Below are 21677 nucleotides of genomic sequence, written 5' to 3' on the forward strand. Positions count from 1 at the left end.
GCAGCACGTGGAAGTTCCGGGCTACAGGTAAAATCAGAGTTGGAGCTGCAAGCCTATGCTACAGCCACATGGGATCCAAGCCCCATCTATAACCCACGCCACAGCTTGTAGCAACATTGTATCCTTAACCCACTGAGTGTGGCCAGGGGTGGAACCCACATCCTCATGGATACTAGTATGATTCTTAACCCGCTGAGCCACAGTGGGAACTCCTGAAAACTTTAGAAGACTAAATTATGCTTAAAATTCTGAACCAAGGTAGCTCTTGTCTTTGGGAAATTTCCTTTTGCCAACTTGCAGTTTCTACACATAGGTCTTCATGTACTGGTCACAATGTAAGGCTCAAATTTGGTCTAGCTAACAAAGCTTTTAACTTTTTTTTAAAAAAAATATCAATTCCAAGGTTGTTTTGAATATGAAGGAAAAATATGAAAAATTCAAAAAGATCATTTTGGGTTCCTATAATAACATTTAAGCTGACAACCTGTTCGGGGAACTTTGGTATTTTTTGATAAATCGTCTATTTCTGAAAAAGGCATAAACAACAAAAAGCTGTAAAATAGACCAGTTTAAGCTCAAGGTAGAGGAAAGTGGAAACCTAGTTTGGTTCTTCCAATCGACCTGACACACAAGCACGTGCACACTGACACTCAGACACACATTCGAGGAGATGTGCAAATTTCAGAGCTTCATCCAGATGGCAATTCGCAAAGGCCCTCTTGCAGCATTTCCAAGTGGAAAGCATGGGCACTTCATTAAAGGTCGAACACAGGGCACGAAAAAAGTGCAACGACTTGCCCCGGGTTTGACTTCCTTTTTGCCTCCAAGCTCACTGTACCATGGCCCAACAATGACAGGGAGTTGAGAACTGGCAGCATCAAAAAAGCATCCAGGATCACAGAATTATTCTCTAAATATATGTAAGAGTGAAGGAACGTGTGATGTTCCCCTGTTTGGTGCAATGCCAAGGTGAGTTCACATCAGCCAACTGACAGCTCTGAGATCTGAAAGCCGCGGAATACCAGGATTTTCAACGTTGTGATTTAACGACAACCCCACCGCTGGCCTTTCCTGACCTGTGGTGAAGTAAATCAGGCAAACTAATGTGGGCTAACAAGTCTTTTTCACACTGTCCCCTCACCCTGCCTCTCCTTTTCTCCGCAGACATGGCCTTTCTCCCACTCTGTCTGGCTGTCCTCATCAAAGCGCACAAAATGGCCACTGTAACCCGGCATTACTGTCATTAGATCACAGGTTAGTCAAGTGGAACTGCCCGGGCTTCCCAAAGGAGAGCTATACTTCAAAAATCTGTCCATGTCAAATGAAGGAAAAAAAACCCTAAGCGTGGGGTCACCCAGATCAATGATCAAAAGGAACTGAGAATGAAGGGGGAGAAAAAAAAGCACACCCTCCTTTTTGTTAAACACACACACAGGTCTGATTTATTATAAGGCATACAGAGATACGATGGTGCTTTTTCCTCCGATGCCCTGTTTTCATCTTTTTATTAAGTACTCTGTTTCCAAATCAGGCCCTTCTGGTTGGTAAATGTGGGGCTTTTGGCAAGTCAACAAGGAAACCTTAAAATTTCCCCAAAACGAAAACACACTGCAGGAAATCCAGTTTTTAGGAGGACTCTTAAATAGTTCCAAAAACACTTGAAAAGCAATAAAAGTAATGCAAAGTAATCCATCTTTAAGGCTTAAAAAGATTCTATTTAAATCTGAGAGTAAGAATTGGTGCGACAAACACTCTAAAATAATCCGGTAACCTCTTGGGCCTTCAAAGAGAGGAAACAACAAGCCTGTCAATCACATCCTGAGAACACACCAAGTGACACGCTATAAAAAGCAGATTTCTGGGCTTCTGTGGGGCCTCACTGAAACCTTGAGATCTGCAGGTAGATCCACAGCTTGTCCAAGCACCTCCCTCATTTTTACGCTTCGGCAAATTACAGCATTCTACACTTGCTTTTGTATTTTTTTTTTTTTTTAAGATAAAGCTACTAACTTAACAGTACTGTCAAACTGACATTTAAAAAAATTAAGACAGAATGATCTATCTGGAACATAAAGAACCAAGCTTTACCAGCAAATTGTGCAAATGAAAATCACTGAAAGATTTGATCTTCCCAGTTTGCTCACAACAAAAGAAGAAAGGATGTTTAATTGGCTTAGTAATTTAAAAAAAAAAAGTTTCTGACAAGAACTCTGTGTATATGAAAGCATGTAAAATAAATTAATCGCTTATAACTAATCTACAAAAATTGTGAGGGATGGATAAGGCCTTCACTGTCTTTGTTTTCCTTTTGAATGCTATGGGGGTTTTTTTGTATTTGTAATTTATTCTTGTGCGCCCTCAAAAGCATATACATATACTGTGCTTAGATGGCTTGTTTTCTGTCTCATTTTTGTGTATCTAATGAGCACTACTGAGCCACTGTACTGGGCAAGGTTATAAGTACCGTTTAATCCTCACAACATCCTCGTCTAGAGGAGGGGGAGGAACAACAGTTAACACTGGCTGAGGACACTCTCCTGGGCTCAGTTCTCATTTAATCCTCACTGTTTGCTATGAGGTGGGTTCTAGGATTATCCCCATTTTACAGATGAGGAAACAGATTTAAGTGCTTGCCCCCATTTTCTCCACTGGACAACTGTACGAAGGACTTAAAACCAGATTCTGATTTCAGCATCTTACTGTCATCTCCAAAGCCCAAATGCCAAATTAAACACCCCTCAAGTTTAACACGTGTATGTCCTTGGACTCGGTAATTCCAGTTTTACACACTTGAGAAATGATTGCATGTATACACAAGGAAACGTGTACAAAGATAATCATCAACAATTTTGTTTACAATCTCAAACATCTAGAAACTACCTAAAAGTTCATCAATAAGAGAAAAAAATGAATAAAAATCATGGTGCAATCATGCCTTAAAACATAGACTCACTTTTGAAGGAGTGAGGAAAAAGGCCTTTAAAGGATCTTAATGATTTATTTCTTTAAAGGAAAGCTCTGAAACGAATATGGTAAAAATGTTGATATGTGTTAAATCTGGGTGATGGGTGGATGACTTTCTCTGTTATTTTCTGTACTTATCTCTATGTTTGAAATTTTCATAATGAAAATAATTTGAGTCTGACTCCTTAAATATATATCCTCATACAATCAAACATATCTTTTTCATGTAATCATCATCTGACTCCATAAACTGCTTAAAACTCATAGGAACAATCTAGAGACTAAATGATTAAAATCACTTTTCTTTAAATGATTGGAAGTATCTCATAAGTAGGATCTTTAAGATAAATACATTCACTAACTTATAGTCCATATTTCATTGTATTAAGCAAAACTGATTAGGTTGGTGTTTCTAACATTTTACATCTAAAATTTTATAACAATGTAGCCTGGCTAAAGGTAGAGGGTTACAGATTACAGTGGAACAGGGCACATGAGGAGTAAAGAATACTTTCCACTGTATACTTTTTTGTATCCCTTTTAAAGGTGTTACCATGTGGTTTTATTAATCATTCTGAGTATTAATGAAAATGAGACTGAATGGATTTTTAAAGATATGTAATATTCCATAGAGATTCAAATAAAAACAACAGACATATATTTTCTATAGGATGTGAGTTAAATAATCTTAATTGATAGAGACTGGATCAAGTAATTGTAACTACAATTCCTTACAAATGTGTATACTTGTATTCAAACAAAGCTACAGGAGAGTTGTTATCCTAAATAATATAATTTCAATGAGAGTAAGCCCAAGAATTACGGTTCTAAACATCTTAAAAATATGATATTTTTTAATAGTACACATTTCTCAGTTTAGCTTTAGGGTGGCTAAAGAACCATATGACAAAATCTTGACTAACTAGAATCCAAATAAGAACAAGTAAACAAGTACTAAAGGAATTTTTGTATTCCATTTTCAACAGATGAAAGTACGAAACCACAGATTTGTATCCGGCATTTTACCAAAAAAAGCAATGTCTAGAGCCTCATATGGAGTTAGTGCAGATTCAACAAAATATTCTACACTTCGTGCATCGACACGGCTATAACTAATGTTCCAAATAATTAAAGGGCATTGAACATTCAGATCATTACAGAAAGTCTGTACTTCCCTAGAACGGAAAACTGCTGATATAGTTCAGAAGACAAAAGGGAAAAGAAAAAAAAAAAAAAAAAGAAGAGAGAGAAATTTTGGTAAAGTGGAAAAGAAATAGTCAAATTAATAAAACTTCTGTTAAGTGTAACAGGCTCAAGTGATCTAGTGATCTCATGTTTTGTAGTGTGTTTTCCTTTTTCACCTAAAAAATGATCTTGTTTAATATAAAAATCATTAAAAGCTACTATTAAGGCGAAAGTAGAAAGATACTGAAACCTGACCTTTAAAGAAAAAAAAAATCAGTCAATATAAAAACACAGAAATTTGGTTATCATTTTTTTTGTCCCAAACCTGCAGAAACATGCATTTTTATACTTATGAATCTCCACCCATTCAAATGATATTTAAACTTCACTTTCTGATAAGTTTGACAAGTACCATTTTAAATGAAACTCTTTCAGAAGTGAATAAATTGTAATGAGAAAGGTGTTCTTTCTTAAGAATTTATGTTTTTATGTTTTGGAAAATCAGGGCACTTGATCTGCTTTTGCATAATAATAATAACAGTAATGATGATACTACTTACTGCATATCAATTATACCTCTATCTCAAGATCTTTTTTGCTTTATTTTTCAGGATCCCACTAGTGATTATTCAGTCTTCTCCTCAGTACAATATGCTAAATCATGATGAGAGAATATCTTTCTTTTATAGCACCGTTAACAACTGTAATTCTTCAACCAGCTGTCCTCTAAGGACTCCCTTGCCAAGCACTTATTTTCATTTCATTATTTCTTTGTTCTCCTTGTCTAAACTATACACAAGTTATCCAGATTTTCCACTCTGGCCCCTTTCAATAAAGACTTGTTTTGGCTTGACAAATTATTAGTCATAACTGCAGTCTAAAAATAAATACTATATTATAAATTCTCCATGTTAAAATTATATCAGTCTATGCAACCTCCACATTATTTCACAGTTCATACACAGAATCTTCTTCCCATTAAGGCTCAGGGGATTTCACTTATCATTTATGAAAATAACTCCAGTTATTTGATAGAGCTATTTACTGTCTGAACTTCCTCGCTCAGCTTCTTGTAAACCTCCATAATCTCACTTCAGGTGTGGAATGAACTAAACTCAGTCTATGTACTCTGTACTTTAACACTACTCAGTTCAGACAGTGGAATATATTTAACTTTAAACCTGAATAAAACAAAATGAAATTCTACTTGGCTCTTTCCCTTTACATTCAAGTAGTTAAAAAAAAAAAAAGCTTGTCAAGGTTCTTGTTTTCAAATTTTTTGGTCAAAGATTTATATGAAATTTACATTTTAGAATTTCCAGTAAAGACCTTAATAGGCCCAAGTCAGGAGGGAACTATGGGGTACCTGCAAAACGAGATGCTATTTTTGTTCATTGGACTCTTGTAAGAACCCCTTCTTGTTTGTACTGAAAGTCTGCATCTCACCATTATTTAAACCACTGTATCCCTTTTCTTAAAAAAAAAAAAAACCAAAAACACATACTCAAAGTGGTTATGTGAATATTTCAATAATAATTTCAATAATAATAGAGTCGTGAGTGAATATGAGATTCTACACAAAGAGATATTACTAAAGAAAGAAAAAGAATGAGAGTGTCTAGACACCAGTAAACAAAAGGTATAAGAAGTCCTATAGACAAAGTACTCAGGTGTGGATTAGTTCATCTCTACTGCAGCCCAGACGCACTAGAAGAGTGGCCACTTCTAAACATCATTCAGTCTCTTGTCTCTACCACTGCCCACGTCTACAGTTCATTGTTCCCATCAAAGGCACAAGCAATTAATAGGTAAAGAAAAAACATAAAGTGAAAAGAAGAAAATGCCTGTTTCTAAGTAGCAGAGTATTCTATTCATCTAGAAAGATGAAAGCAGGTATCTTTCATTACGTGCTTTTGTCCTTATAGGAAGAAGGCCAAAATATGTGATTTTCATATTTGTGCTAACACAGCAGAGCTTTTCAAAGTCACTGCCAGAAATGGACTGGTTTTCTTACCTGCTTTTTCTATGTTTTAAGTTAAGGATGTCTGCCTCATTAGAAACCTTGCTGGTTTCCTAGACTTTCTGTAGTCTGGCTTTGCTGTGATTACTGGTCAAAACCTTTAATTACAGTATATAGTTTGTGCAGCTGCCTGGAAATTGGTCTCAGGGTCAGTGGCTCTTCCCGTTCCCCTCTTTCCATTCTTTTGAAGCAATATTGCTGAACTGGAGGCATTGTTCCAGCTTTACGCTGTGCTCTGTCTGCTGCACACTATGAATAGCTTTGCAATCACTCTAGCAATTGGTTCTTCAACTGCCTTTAGGTTGTCAATTGTAATTCATTGGCTCCAGGCACCTTTTCTCTTTTCATTCTCTTGAGGTCTTTTCTTATTTAATTTGCAATAATATTAGGGAATGTCTTCTTCAGACATGTCGCTAATGTCTTCCTGATTATGAGGCTGGGTGTACATGTGACTTCCATACATCTGCCTGTTAAAATGTTTCACTACTTCCTTTATCTCTGACAGTGGATGACAATCTTTGCAGCATCTTATAAGGAATTTGGCTTAATCTTGAAGTCTTGTTTCTAAAGAATAATCTAAAGAATCTTCTGTAAAATACTCTCAGGGTGTTAATTTATGCAATTAGTTAAAGTCACTTTTATAACTTTCCAAAGGGGTAACTTTTCCTTTTTGTAATAAGAATTAAACTCATTTTCTTCCTATAATCATGCTCTATTTTTTTAGTACATACAAATTATAAACTTGGGCTTTTAGACAACTCAGAAATAGTTAAGAAATAAAGGGTTTTGACTAGTTAGAAATCAATCCCTATGTTTTTAGAACCCTTTCAGAAGACCTACGCTTACTCCTCAGACATTTTTTGAGAGACTATATAAGAAAACATTCAAACTACTCAAAATGAGTTCTAATGCTTCTGCATCATAGGAAGTTTATTTTTCTTTACGGAAGAAAATAAACAAACGTATCTCTTAATCTATTTGGGGGGAGACCCCCTTTAGTGTATGAAGTCTCAAATCCTTAGTTCTGGAGAAAATCCAGCAGATTAACCCTTCTCATTAGTTACAGCCACCCCAGAGTAACCAAAGGTATTTTTAAGCAGACACTATGTAATAATAATAATGATAATAATTACATAATGATAATAACTAACAGTTATTGTGCTTTTTATCTTCAAAGCACCTTACTGACATTAACTATATATCTATTTTCAAATAAATTTAACTGGACAAATGTTTTATTAACTTTGTAAGCTATGGCATGTGTAGTAACTGAGTGTCTTTTGCACATAAAATAAATAAGACTAAGAACCAAGGAAATGATTCTGAAAACTTTTGTCTCAGAACTACTTGTTGCCTTTGCTGAATGAGGGTTAGTCAAATAGCAATTTTCACAAACTACAAAATTGAAATACAGATATAAAGTACAATCAAATACATATTGCTTCAAAAAATGAAGTAAAATAACACTGTTTGGATAAAATTAAACTATTAATTATGATTTTTATAAAATATTTAAATATATATGACAAAAACTTAAATGTAAGAATTCTTAAAATCCTTCCAAGTTTCAAAGGTAATAAACACTTTTATTAATTTATATAGCTAAATTTGATTTTATTAAATTGAATTGCTTTAAAATCATCTCAGTTATAATCTCATAGAGCTTCATCCTATATCAATCTCAGCATGAGAAATATAAACAAAAGGTTTCACCTAACACCAGTCAGAATGGCCTACAAACAATAAATGGAGATGGTGTGGAGAAAAGGGAACCCTCCTACACTGTTGGTGGGAAGGTAAGTTGGTGCAATTGCTATGGAGAACAGTATGGAATTTCCTTAAAAAAAAAACAAATATAGAACTACCATACAATCCAGCAACCCCATTCCTGGGCGTATATCCAGAGAAAACTGTAATTCAAAAAGATACATACATCTGTATGTTCACTGCAGCACTATTTACAATAGCCAAGACATGAAAGAAACCTAAATCAGTAGAGGAATGAATAAATAAAATATGGTACATATATACAATGGAATATTACTCAGCCATAAAAAAGAATGAAATGATGCCATTTGCAGCAACATGGATGAGCCTAGAGATTATCATAATAACTAAAGTCAGAAAGATAAATATCATATGATATCACTTATATGTGGAATCTAATAAAAATGATACAAAAGAACTTATTTTTATTCTATTTTTTTGTCTTTTTGCCTTTCCTAGGGCCGCTCCTGCGGCATATGGAGGTTCCCAGGCAAGGGGTTGAATCAGAGCTGTAGCTGCCGGCCTATGCCAGAGCCACAGCAACGCGGGATCTGAGCCACGTCTGCAACCCACACCACAGCTCATGGCAACGCCGGATCCCCAACCCACTGAGCAAGGTCAGGAATTGAACCTGCAACCTCATGGTTCCTAGTTGGATTCCTTGACCACTGAGCCACGACGGGAACTCCAAAAGAACTTATTTTTAAAACAGAATAAAACACACAGATTTCAAAATCAAACTTACGGTTGCCAAAGGTGGGGGCAGTGGATAAAGTAGGGTCCTATAGTATAAGACACACTACTATATATAAAATAGATATAAAAAGCACAGGGAAATCTACTCAATAGTCTGTAATAACCTATGTGGAAAGAAACAATGGGTACATATATAGTTATAACTGACTCACTTTGGCGTACACCTGAAACTAACAAATATTATAAGTCAATTATAACATTGTAATATAATATAAGTTCAATAAAATTTGAAAGAAAGTAATATAAATGGTAAAAGCTAGTTTGTGATGCTAGCAAGGGATACAAACTCTACAATACAGTCAAAATACAGGCAATGAATAAAAACATATTAAAGTAATATTATTCAGGCAGTATGTCCTCACTTTTTATGAGAGCCTTGGGAAGAAGAGAGCAACCTTCTGTAAACAAGGCCCTCAAGTGAACAAATATAAATACACAAAAAGACATAAAGCCAAACATTTATAAATATGGTGCTTAACAGATTGAAGCTTTTAAAAACTACTGACATGGTTGGCATGGTGAGGTTTCAGAGAAGACGTGGTTCATGAGCAATATTCAAAGCTCAGAGTTGGGTGCAGAGGTAAAGGAAAATTTTTTATATTCAAGGATGGAAATCAATGAGTCACACTGGGTAAAAGTGATAGGGAAGGAGTAGGCACAGGTAGCTGTAGAAGTCCTAATGAAGGATCAGACAGAAGGAAACCTAGGGGAGGTTGGGAGATCACTGTAAGTTAAAAAATTGTTCAAAAAAGCCATCAGAACTAGACAGCCTTGCTCAACTAGTGGAAGTTTGAGAACTGCCTCAGGTCATCAGGTGGGGGATAGGATGAGGCCTGCATTTAGCTTTGGACCAAGTGCAGGAGTTGAGGACCGCCCTTCTGCTGATTTGAATACACATCTTGCAGGATACTAAGGAGGAGCTACCACTACAAGAAAGAGGACACGAGGCAGGAAGAGGTGGTCTTTTCTGATCCCGACTCCCCTTGGATGACAAAACTGTAGCCCACCAGATACTTGGGGCAGAGCCTCCTTGCCAGCTCTCTTGCATCTCTCACAAGCATCCTATCCTAATAAATCTATTTCTTGCCTATCACTTTGTCTCTCGCTGAATTCCTTCTTTGTGACTCTGAGCTGAGGCATAAAGAACCTGAACCTCAGTAGGTCCAGACATCAGGTGAGTGCTAAATGTGGGTTCAAGTCCCAATCTGGGTTTAGGCTGGTTTTGAGTCCCGGCAGGTGGGTTTAAGTCCCAATCTGTGTTCTGGCTAGGTTCAGGCTGTTAGTGCTGTCAGTTTCAAAAGGAGAGGAGGGAAGTCTGGACAAAGGTGATGACATTAAGCCAATGGGGAACCTATGTACAGAAAGAGGTAGTACTCAGTCAAACAACATATACTGAACACAGAGACATAAACAAACCGGAATTCCTGTCCTGCAAGGAACTTGCAATTTTGAGGGGTAGATAGAAATATTAACAGACAGTTAATTCTAATTTTATGATTAGAATAAGCCCAGGATGTCTTGGGAAGTCAGAAGGAAGGCATCTATCTCAGCCATGGGTATACAGGAAAATGTTTTTTTTTTTTTTTTTTTTTGGCGGCGGCAGTGGAGGGGTGAGGTGGGAGGCCCTGCCCACAGCCTACAGGCCAGGGATTGAATCTGCACCTCAGCAGCGACCTGAGCCACAGCAGTGACAGCACTGGATTCTTAACGCCCGAGCTACCAGGGAAGTCCCAGGAAAACTTCTTAACGTAACACAATCTTTAGGTGGTTTTCTTAAAGCCAAGGGATTAGTAGAAGTGGTAGATGAAGGAGAGAAAAGAAAGGCACATTAACATATTAAATCTGTGGTATTTCATTTGATTCTGGAAGGAATTAGAAGATATTACTGGTTTTTAATATGGGTATCGGGAAAAATAGATAGGAAGTCTGTTCGACATTGTTCCTTCCGGTCTGTGTTGAGGAACAGGGAGATGTGGGGATATCAACAGCCAGGAAATCCTGAGAAGTACTACTGAGGCAGATGTGGGAGAGCTGGGCACTGGAACGTCTGGATGAGCAAAGTAAGAACTGGAAGAAGTTCCAAAACTTGCGGTTTTACATAAAATGCAGATGTGAGTGTGACTGAATAAAGGAAGAAAGTAGAAAGAAAGGGGGGTTTTATAAAAGAACTGAATGAATTCTTTTTGAGCATACACTGTTATATTTTCAAATGTATTACTTTGTTATCCCACTTAAATAATTTTCTTGGAGTTCCCATCATGGCTCAGTGGTTAATGAATCCGACTAGGAACCATGAGGTTGTGGGTTCAATCTCTGGCCTTGCTCAGTGAGTTAGGGATCCAGCGTTGCCGTGAGCTGTGGTGTAGGCTGCAGATGTGGCTCAGATCCCGTGTTGCTGTGGCTCTGGCGTAGGCCAGTTGCTACAGCTCTGATCTGACCCCTAGCCTGGGAAGCTCCATATGCCATGGGAGTGGCCCAAGAAATGGCAAAAAGACAAAAAAAAAAAATAATAATAAAAATAATTTTCTTAATTAAAGGGACCTTCCTTATGTAATGTATTTGTTAATGAGAATCACTTTGGTTTTCAGCGGGCAGGGCATATTCTCATAATATTGCCAGATGGGTACAAGAAACACAGGTAAACAGAATTCCTGTAAGTGGTGAGATCAAGGTGGCTTGATTTAGAAGCAATGACATCAGATATACAAATTATTTTTTTTAAGGAATGCATATAAAAAGAAAAGGCATGTGAAATTACAATAAATAAAATATTCTAGCTGTTTCTGTATTTTCTAAAAGTTGCTCTATGTTAATGACACTTTTGTAATTAACTACTAAAACGATTGCAATTTCAGCTTCTCTTGCAAGTTAGTAAATATTTTCAAGAGATCGCTGAGTCATTCAGTGGAAAATGATTTCCAAACCCTCTCATTGTTTCCTCAAGATTAAACTGTAACAGAATGGAGTACATCTGTAAGGGATGGACCAAAAAAAAAAAAAAAAAAAAAAAAAATTGTGTCTCATATCATTTTAGAATAAGTATATGTCCCATAAGGGAGTTCTCAAACTGCTCACACAATAGGTATGTACACTGTTCTATGTGAAATCAAATCAGTATTCTAAAATCCTGCCAAGAGGCAGGTCAAGAAATTTGGAAGACACTTAAGATTTAAAGTATATGACACTTTACAATGATTATACCACAAATGCTCCAATGCATACAATTACTTCCCGTATATGCACACGTTTCTCTCCATGTACAGAAAATAATACTAAATTAAGCTAAGATTTTACATGATTTAAACACTGCTTTGCACTTCTAATAAAATATTTGTCATGTAAAGTCAGGGATGATATTTACTACTTCACAGAGCTACCAAAAAAGAACTGCTCTTCTAACATCAGTATAAATATAACAATTTAAAACTAGCAGATTATTTACAGACAGTGTCCCAAAATTTCAACCTTGCAAAATTATCTCTGACCTTTTGTAGGAAAGGGAAAAAGTATACAATGAAGAAATAATTATCTATAAACAAGAAGTAACAATAATTAAATGTAATAGTTAACATAAAACATCTATACTAACACTTTCAGAAAATGTCTACAGACTGAAAAGTTAGAACTAGATAAACTATTTGTGATACAATATTGAAAGCATTACTCAAAAAATATGAACATTAATTGTCAAAACAAAACATGGTCTAAACAAGTAATGTTTTAATTACAGAAATACTTTCAAATATTCTTCTATTCTCAAATAGAACACCACATTCTATGTACATCATGATAACAAATTAAATTATAATTGAACAAAAATTGAGAAATAAGAGAGAACAAATTTCAGCTCTAATATCGACAATCTAATTTAGAAGTGGATTTTCCCATGTTACAATTAATGAGGCAGACAACCAAGAGTGTCATATGACCTTAAAAATGCACTTCAAAATTCTGTTTCACAGCTTTCACACTTCTTAATATTTGGTTTACTATAAGTTATTCAAGTTAAGTCAGTATTTTGGATGGATTATTTTTAAAAGTTAAATACTTCTAGATTAAGGATATGAATGAATATCAAATCAGATTAGATTGCTGAAAGGATAAACTATTTCATGTTGACAAAAACCATGTCATTTTATGAGACCATGGTAATAGCCAATAAAATGAAAATAAGATTTGAAAAAGCTAAGAGGTAAAAGAATCACAATCAGCCACTGCCCCGTGGAGGGAAGATAGGATTACATTTATTGGCTACTCTATCAACTTAACTTCTCATAAAATCCTCCTGATCTATTAAATAACTTCAGAACTGAAGTATGCTCTCCTATGGGAGTTGTAAAACAAATTAGATACAATTACAATTCAATACAAATAAAAAAACCCCAACCTATTTACCCTGAAAATGATTCTTGTTTCAGAAGGCTTTATCATTTAAATTAGACCAGCATTTTCCCTAATGAATCAAATGGGCCACTTGACATAATTATAGATTGTTATATGATGTTTTCTATAGAAAAAACTAGTTGATATGAGTAAATTCTGGAAAACTGTGGTAACTACACCTCCCCAAAGTGAATACAACAAACATCTGTTGCAAGAATTGCTTGGCTTTGAGACAGTATGTAAAGGGTGTTGTTTTTCCCAGTGTTTTGCTATTACGAAAATAAAAAAAAACAAACCCACAAAACTTATTTGTTAAAAACATGTTTCTACTATCAATTCTCAAGACATAAAATCTTAAAATTCTGGAAAATTAAACACAGGTCATTATCAGGTATATTACAGAAAGGAAACTATGCAATGCACAAGACTCCACTTGCTTTCTAAAAGGGCAACAAAATAACTGGGCATGTTGCCCTCTGTCTGTGGGATACATAGTAATTTTAACCATTGTTCCTATCTTAATCAAGTTCTTAACACAAACCTAGCAGAGCTCCCAGCATAGAGGAGGGAACTAAATATATAACTTCCTGATGCTTTTCATCCTTTGTGGAATCCTACCGATAATTCAGCTTTCTCCTTTGGATTTCACTAGCTCCTACCAGCTTCTAAACACAACACTATCTGATCTCCTCATTAAATGACAAATGAATTCTTACAAGTTTTACTCCAGTGACTGGATACGTAATTACATTTTTTTTTTTTTTGCATAATGCATTAAGCACAAAATGTAATAATTTCAATGTGAGGAGAAGAATCAATGAGTCTCTAAGACTCATCTTTTCTTAACTGCATCCAAGAATCCTATGCTTTTTGGTAAACTAGATGCATCTTCCCTGATTGTGAAAGCACCTATTTTTCACCTAAAATTCACAGGTATTTTATTTGCAAAGTAAAACATCATCTTTTCAGCGTTCGGAAATTCCACCAAGTGCACACAAACTAGCAAATACAAATGAATAAAAATGTTTATAAGCAACAGAGCACAGGCTATGTAATAGCTTTAGGATCAGGAAAGAAAGTAATAAACCTGACCAGTTCTCATTTCAAATAACACAGAACTTTGCTCACTTCTATCTCCTCTTCTACTTATGCCTATTCCCAACCATTTTGACGTTACTGTTTATAAAAAGTTTAAGATTCAATTTCACAATTCCATTTTTATGCTAACAATAAGGTGTTGGTTTAATTCCTAAAACATTCCTAGGAGTACTTCAACAAAGCATCATAATATACTGAGGAATCTCTGTCATTCAAGCAGGGAGGAAAACAGGCAGTTTGCAATTCTTTCTCAAGAATCCAAAGTAAGTTTAAACACCTTATTCTGTTTTGACAAAGTTCAAGATCTACAATGGACTTTGTCTATGTATTCAATTAGAGCCATCTAAAATGCTAACATGCCATGGTAGAGTATGTGTTTATACAATCATAGGGAAAGTGCTTTACTTAAAACAGGGCTCAAAATAGTATTTGCAAATGCCATCACAAGCTGAAATTTTGAGGAAAATTCATTTAAAATGGATACAAATAAAAAGGAAATTCAAAGTTATATGCTCCAGCATATATAAGCTTGGAATACTTTTTAAAGTATATCTATGATTATTCTACATTTAAAGCCTCTTCTTTCTAAATGATGAATCACGAAGATAGTTGCCCTCTTCCTAGAAGAGACAGCCAGCCAACACATACACACACACACACACTCCAAAGCAATTAATTGTTAAAAGCTTCCATTATTCAATGTAACAGTCTTGAATTCCTACGAAGGATTACCGTGAGTCATGTATTAGGTTTAAAGAACACAGTAGTTTCAATTTTCTTGATGTCTATGGAAACATATAAACAGTTTCTTAAATTTAAAAGCAGTAAAAAAAAAAAAATCTTTTCAGCTATTGCACATAACTTGAATAAAGTGATTTGAAATTGTTGGTATTATATCTTTCATATTATATTCTATATTCATTCATATATGAATGTTTGTATATATTATTACACATATAATACACGTGTTATTATATATGTAATACATACATATACATACAAAATGTTATACTGTGTTTTCTGTAATACATACATACATTATATTTCCCACAATGCATCTCAGAATGCCATTTTTCAGCAAAGTACCTTATAATCATAAACTAACCATTCACTATACATTACTATAACCATTTTACAGATAGAACAACTGGTGCTAAGAAGTTAAAAGATGTACCTGAGGTCTTAAGAACAGATCAGGAAGGCACGACAACTACAATGCTGAATTTCTACACACTGGTAACTCTGAATAGATTTGTATTGCTCTTCTTAATCTTAATCACTAAATATTATCTATAAGGTATTTCACAAAATCTAAAAAGAAAAAAAGTCCTAACTACTTAATGCTGAATGAGACAACTAAAGATACACATGAGTTCTCTCTACTTAATAAACCTTTGCTTTTTTATATTTTTCTAAAATAAATGAAAATTCTCTCTATCTGGTACCTCCTATACACTTGGTGCTTTAAACTTCAAAGTGAATTAACAAATTAATCCCACTCCTCATTTAAAAAAAAAAAATCACATCATTCCCACTTTACAGGCAAGAAGACTGGCACAGGGACAAACTGATTAACTGTCCATGGGTCCCACACTAGGTGTTAGTGAGTTTAGAGTTAGAACATGTTCGGTCCTTGGCTCCTCATCCATTTTTCAGACTAAAGAGCAGTGTGGTTCTTATTATTCTAAAGTCACATAAAAGAAGTGCACAATTTTCCAAGGGGAGGGTGGTGATGGACTATATCCTGAAAGTTACAGGTATAAAAGAATATATCAGACATCAGAAGTTTTGATTTCACTGTACTTAAAGGTTAAAATTCACTATAAGTTGTGAAAAGCTATTCACATATCTTATTACTTGAATACCATGAATCAGAAGTTCTGCTAAGACACTGATTTTATCTGTTCAGAATTAGTCTCATGCTTTTATAGGAGAGAAACAAGCTAAGAAATGAAATTAAATATGGAAGATAAAGAATCAGTCTGTACTAAAATGTATTTGGTAGCATGGAACTTGCAAGATAAGATATCAGTTTTCAGCCTGGCTGATTCCAGAAGAGAACCCACTGCTTCTAGTCAACAGTGAGCATTTCAGAAGGACAAGAACATGACATCTGAGGGCAAGTGATGCATGGTGATAAAGCACGATGCATTCCTTGAAAAGAAGAATGCAATAAGTAAGGTAGTGGAGTAAAAAAAAAAAAAAAAGTTAATTGACCTAAATGACCAGGCCTTTAGCCATTAAAAATAGATGAGAAATACATTCAGATAAGTCCTTTAACTTTTGCTAAACAGTTAAAAAAAAAAACAAACAAAAAAAACTATGGTCCCCAAGTAGAACCAGTATAGGCTTTCTGTTCCCCCCTCCCCAAAAATTAAGGTTTCACATTGAAAAACAGTGTAACTAGCATGCATTCTAATTATAAGAATCTTTTCAGATTCCAACATGGCAGCACAAGTGCAAGAAATAAGATAAAGAGCTGTCACCTTATCAAGACATACCTCTTGTACTGATCGAGCAGCTGGCTTGTCTTGATGATTGGCCAATATTAAAAAGGGTAAAGTGCATAACTGTGGGTGCTGAAGAGCTGAGTGCAGTTCATTTCTAGCAGTTTCTAAATCATCTTCTGAAGAGGCACTGTCTAATACAAATATTACCCCTTGAGATCCTTGGTAGTAGCGGCTCCAGTATTTCCGGATATTATCAGCCCCTGTCAAAAACAAAAATTCTCTTTTTAAAAATAGCTTTCAGCAACTGAAAAATGTTCCCAACAGTAATTTCTATTGGAAACCAATGTGGCTTTTAAAAATTAAATGCAGAGATCACAGCTGATAAGAACAAAGGCATTTGGGTCAATGGATGGATCTGGTCTTCAAGGAGAATACAGAAGTTTAAGAGTCATTCTTCATGCCTTTTTTTTTTTTATCAAAAATGGGAGAGAAAACCAGTATAAATACTTCTGAAACACAAAAGCACGCTTTCAGATTTTGCTCAATAGTTCTGAATAAACTATCATCTCTATAAACTGAGTTTGAGCCTAAGTCAGAGAGCAGTATAACCTAGCTGTTCACCAAGGGTTTTCTCCACACCATTATCTTGCTGACATTTTCTAAAAGAACTGCTTACTGATTGAGATAGAAATTTATCCAGAAAGATAAAACTATTAGCACAATATCTTTATGTGTCCAAGTTCTAAAGTTTGTGATGTAGTGAAATCCTGGCCTTTGGAACATTTACACAACTCTACCGGCAGTGAGCACACTCATGGCCTCGATGTGCTGGATGTTTATAAAAAAAAAAAAAAAGACACTGAGATTTTCACTGGCCAGGGCCAAGTCTTTTTTTTTCCTCTTCTTTTCTTTTTACAGCACACCTGTGGCATATGGAAGTTTTCAGGCTAAGGGTCAAATCAGAGCTGCAGCTGCTGGCCTACACCACAGCCATAGCAATGCCAGATTCAAGCCACATCTGTGACCTAGACCACAGGTCATGGCAACACCAGATCCCTAACCCACTGAGTAAAGTCAGGGATCAAACCTGCATCCTCATGGATAATAGTTGGATTCTTAACCCGTTGAGACACAATGGGAACTCCCAGGGCCAAGTCTTGTTCCTAGTCTAAGATATGATATCTAATATCTAGCGCAATGTACAACTCAAAGTTTGATACAGGAATGAGGAAGATAAGGGAAGGAGGAAATGAAATTATATACTAATTTAGGTTTCCAAATCTAAGGAAACTGGGGCCAAGAGAGGCGAAGTGACTAAACTCCATTCGTGTATACAGTAAATCACAACCTGAGTTAGTAGAACAACTGCCTAGAGAGAGCATGTGTATTTCCCACTATATGATGATGACTATTTCTTCTTCTTTGAATCATGAACAGCCTGAGTAATATGTGTATATAGCCAGGTGCAGGGGTGAGGGGGTTTACATAAACAATACAAATTATTGGTTATATAACGAAAACTAGGTATCAAGGAATTTCACCAATTTAGTGCATATGGTGAACTTCCGACCAGTTAATAACTATATTTCAGTCATCTATTGAACTTCTAGCTCCTGTGGTGGATATGATGTGCTAAGTGTGGAGACGGGAGCTGGCATGCACTGGCTGCTAAGAGCCGGTTCTGTGTCTCTTCCCAACATTGTGTTCAGTGACATGATATTGGTAGCTTGAAAATGGACAGGGTAGGAGTATTTTCACCAGGAAAAAAATCAGCAAAATCTATCTGTTAGGTCTTTTCTTCCCCTGGAGAGCCAACACACCACTGGATGACACTGAGAAGTTCATATTTTTCTAGAAGAAATAGAATAAAAAACAAAGATTATATTGAAGGATAAGAATGCACTGAGAGAGGAACTTATGAGGGTTCTCTGGGAGCAAGAGATAAGGCATCTAGGACAGACAGGATTAAGATGGCGGAATAGAAGGACTGGAGCTCAACTTCTCTCCTAAAAACAACACAATTCACAACTAAAGACTGAGCGCTCTTCATCCAAATGGACCGGAAACCTTAAAAAAGATACCCTACTCCAGAAGAAAAAGAGAAGGCCACATCAAGAGGTAGGAGGGGCAATTTCACAATATAAACAACTCCATACCCCCCGGGAGGGAAGCTCCAGACTGAAAACTAACTGGTTCACAGAGACTCACCTACAGGAGTGAGAGTTCTGAGCCCCACATCAAACCCTCACATGTGGGGATCTGGCACTGGGAGAAAGAGCCCCTGGAGCATCTGGCATTGAAGGCCAGTGGGGCTTGTGCACAGGAGTTCCACAGGACTGGGGGAAACGGAGAACCCACTCTTAAAAGGCACACACGGACTTTCACATGCACTGGGTCCCAGGGCAGAGCGAGGTCTCCATAGGAATCTGGGTCAAACCTGACTGCAGTTCTTGGAGGACATCCTGGGAAAACAGGGGTGAATGTGGCTTGTTGTGAGGGAAGGACATTGAAGGCAAAGCTCCCGGGAATATTCAGCAGCTGCCTTTCTCTGGACGTGGCCATTTTGGGAAAATCTGGCCCCACCCATCAGTCAGGCTGAGAACCCCCAGGGCAAACAACAATTCAGGTGGGATCACAGCCCCACCCCTCAGTAAACAGGCTACCTAAAGACCCCTCAGGCACATAGCTGCCTCCAATCCCATCCAGAGACTAAGCCCCACCCAACAGAGGGATTAGAATGGGCTCCACCTACCAGTGGGCAGGCATCAGCCCCTCCCATAAGGAAGCCTACAGCAAGCCCCCCATACCAACTTCAGCCACAAGGGGGGCAGACACCAGAAGTAAGAGAGGCTACAACTCTATTATCTGTAAAAAGGTCACCACACCAAAAACCTATAAACATGAAAAGACAGAGAACTATAACTCAGATGAGGGAGAAAGGAAAAACCCCAGAAAAGCAGCTAAGCAAGGAGATAGATTCTCAGCCTCCAGGAAAAAGACTTTAGATTGTTGATGCTGAAGATGATGCAAGACATTGGAAACAAACTGGAGGCAAAGATGGATAACTTACAGGAAACACTGAGCAAAGAGATACAAGACATAAAACTTAAACAAGAAGAGATGCAAAATACAATAACTGAAATAAAAAATTCACTAGAAGCAGCTAACAGCAGAATGCAGGAGGCAGAAGAACAAATAAGTGAGGTGGAGGACAAATTAGTGGAAATTACGGATGCAGAACAGAAAAGAGAAAAAAGATTGAAAACAAATGAAGAGAGTCTCAGAGAACTCTGGGACAATGTTAAACGCACCAACATCCATATTATAGGGGTGCCAGAAGGAGAAGAGAGAGAAAAGGGGACAGAAAAAATATTCCAAGAGATAATAGCCAAAAACTTGCCTCACATGGGAAAGGAACCACTCACTCAAACCCAGGAAGCACAACGAGTACCACATAAAATAAACCCAAGGGGGAGTACACCAAGACACATATTAACCAAACTGACCAAAATTAAAGACAAAGAGAAAATCTTGAAAGCAGCTAGGGAAAAGAAACAAGTAACATACAAGGGAACCCCAATAAGGTTATGGGCAGATTTTTCAGCAGAAACTCTGCAGGCCAGAAGGGAGTGGCATGATAGACTTAATGTGATGAAAGGAAAAAACCTCCAAGACTACTTTACCCAGCAAAGCTCTCATTCAGATTTGAAGGATAAATCAAAACCTTCACAGATAAGCAAAAGCTGAGAGAATTCAGCAACACTAAACCATCCTTACAACAAATACTAAAGGAACTTCTCTAAGCAGAAAAGACAGCAACAGGAAACGAAAATTCCACAAATGACAAGGCTCACCAGTAAAGGTATATATACAGTAAAGATACGAAATCATCCATGCACAATCATACCACCAAAATCAGAAATCATGAGAAGAGGTGGGTACAAATGCAGGACACTGGAGATGCACTTGCAATTAAGAGAACAACAACTTAAAACAATCTCGTACACATATAGACTCTTACATCAAAACTCCAGAATAACTGCGAACCAAAAATCTACAATTGATACACAAACAAGGAATCTCTGGAGAAGAAATGTATCTCATAGTAAATAAGTGCATAATCCACCATGAAGGGGGTTATTTGACATCATTCTTGGAATGCTGAAGTCTTCTTACATCTGATTCTGATTTCCTCTCCATCAAAGAATTTATGATAATTATAATCAAATAATGCAACTGTACAATTATATAATACAGTTCTACAATTGTATTAACAACCATTTCTCTCCATGGTACAATGTAAGGTCTATAATGTCTTGTTTATCACATCACCTAGAATGGTGTAATATGCCTATATTGAAGAATCAATAAGATGTAACAAATTGTGAGGACATATTTATATAGTTACACTGTTTTTTAACCAATTTATGCATTTTATATTTTACTTATTTTCAGAGGGTGTATTATTTTTGTTATTCTTACCAGTTAAGTTATTCTTTTTATTATGCTATATAAAATATTTAATGGTATATAAAGCTTTCTTCTTTATAAATTTTAGTTGAATATAACAATTTTTATATAATGCTAATTGTTAAAGAAAAATTGAAATGTAATACATAATACTAAATAGTAAGGATGAAAGCCATACAAAATGAGATAAAGTATAGAATAAATTTCCTATTTGTCTCAGCATATTTTCCATTCCACTTCTCCAGAGGGAGTCACTTAATCTTTCTTAAGATCCATGATATAATAATCTGTTTGAATGTAATTGTGTTTAAATGTATGTATTTTATTCTGTAAAAATCTTTTTCAAAAAATAAATTAAAATTTACACATATTTATGTGAAATAAAATTATTAAAAAAAAAAAAAGAGATAAGGCATCTTATCCAGACTGGGCAAGTCTCTTAGAAGAATGATATCAACCAAATAGCCACCATTTATTAAGCACTTATTACATTCCAGGCACAGGGTAAGTGTTTTCAAAAGAATGGCTTATGTAATTCTTACAACAATCCTGAGAAGGTGTGATTGACTTGGGCTTTGAAACTT

General features: G+C 36.1%; 1 protein-coding gene across 8 annotated transcripts in view; it reads right to left on the minus strand.

The window, feature by feature from the left end:
* The window catches only part of ARL15 (ADP ribosylation factor like GTPase 15), a 452958-nt gene that overhangs the window by 205380 nt on the left and 225901 nt on the right, over window positions 1–21677 (minus strand). For 7 of the 8 annotated variants that reach the window (XR_002339550.1, XM_021076685.1, XM_021076683.1 and 4 more), the window contains exon 4: window positions 16675–16883. Coding sequence is in view for 6 of the 8 variants with exons in the window: in XM_021076685.1 (XP_020932344.1) it covers window positions 16675–16883 (209 nt within the window). In the remaining 2 variants the exon portion in view is untranslated. Of the gene's footprint in view, window positions 1–1978; window positions 16884–21677 lie in introns of those variants that run through there. The other variant, XR_002339551.1, reaches the window with a different exon arrangement.

This window comes from Sus scrofa, chromosome 16 (assembly GCF_000003025.6).
Source record: "Sus scrofa isolate TJ Tabasco breed Duroc chromosome 16, Sscrofa11.1, whole genome shotgun sequence".
In the NCBI taxonomy this organism is placed as follows: Eukaryota; Metazoa; Chordata; class Mammalia; order Artiodactyla; family Suidae; genus Sus; species Sus scrofa.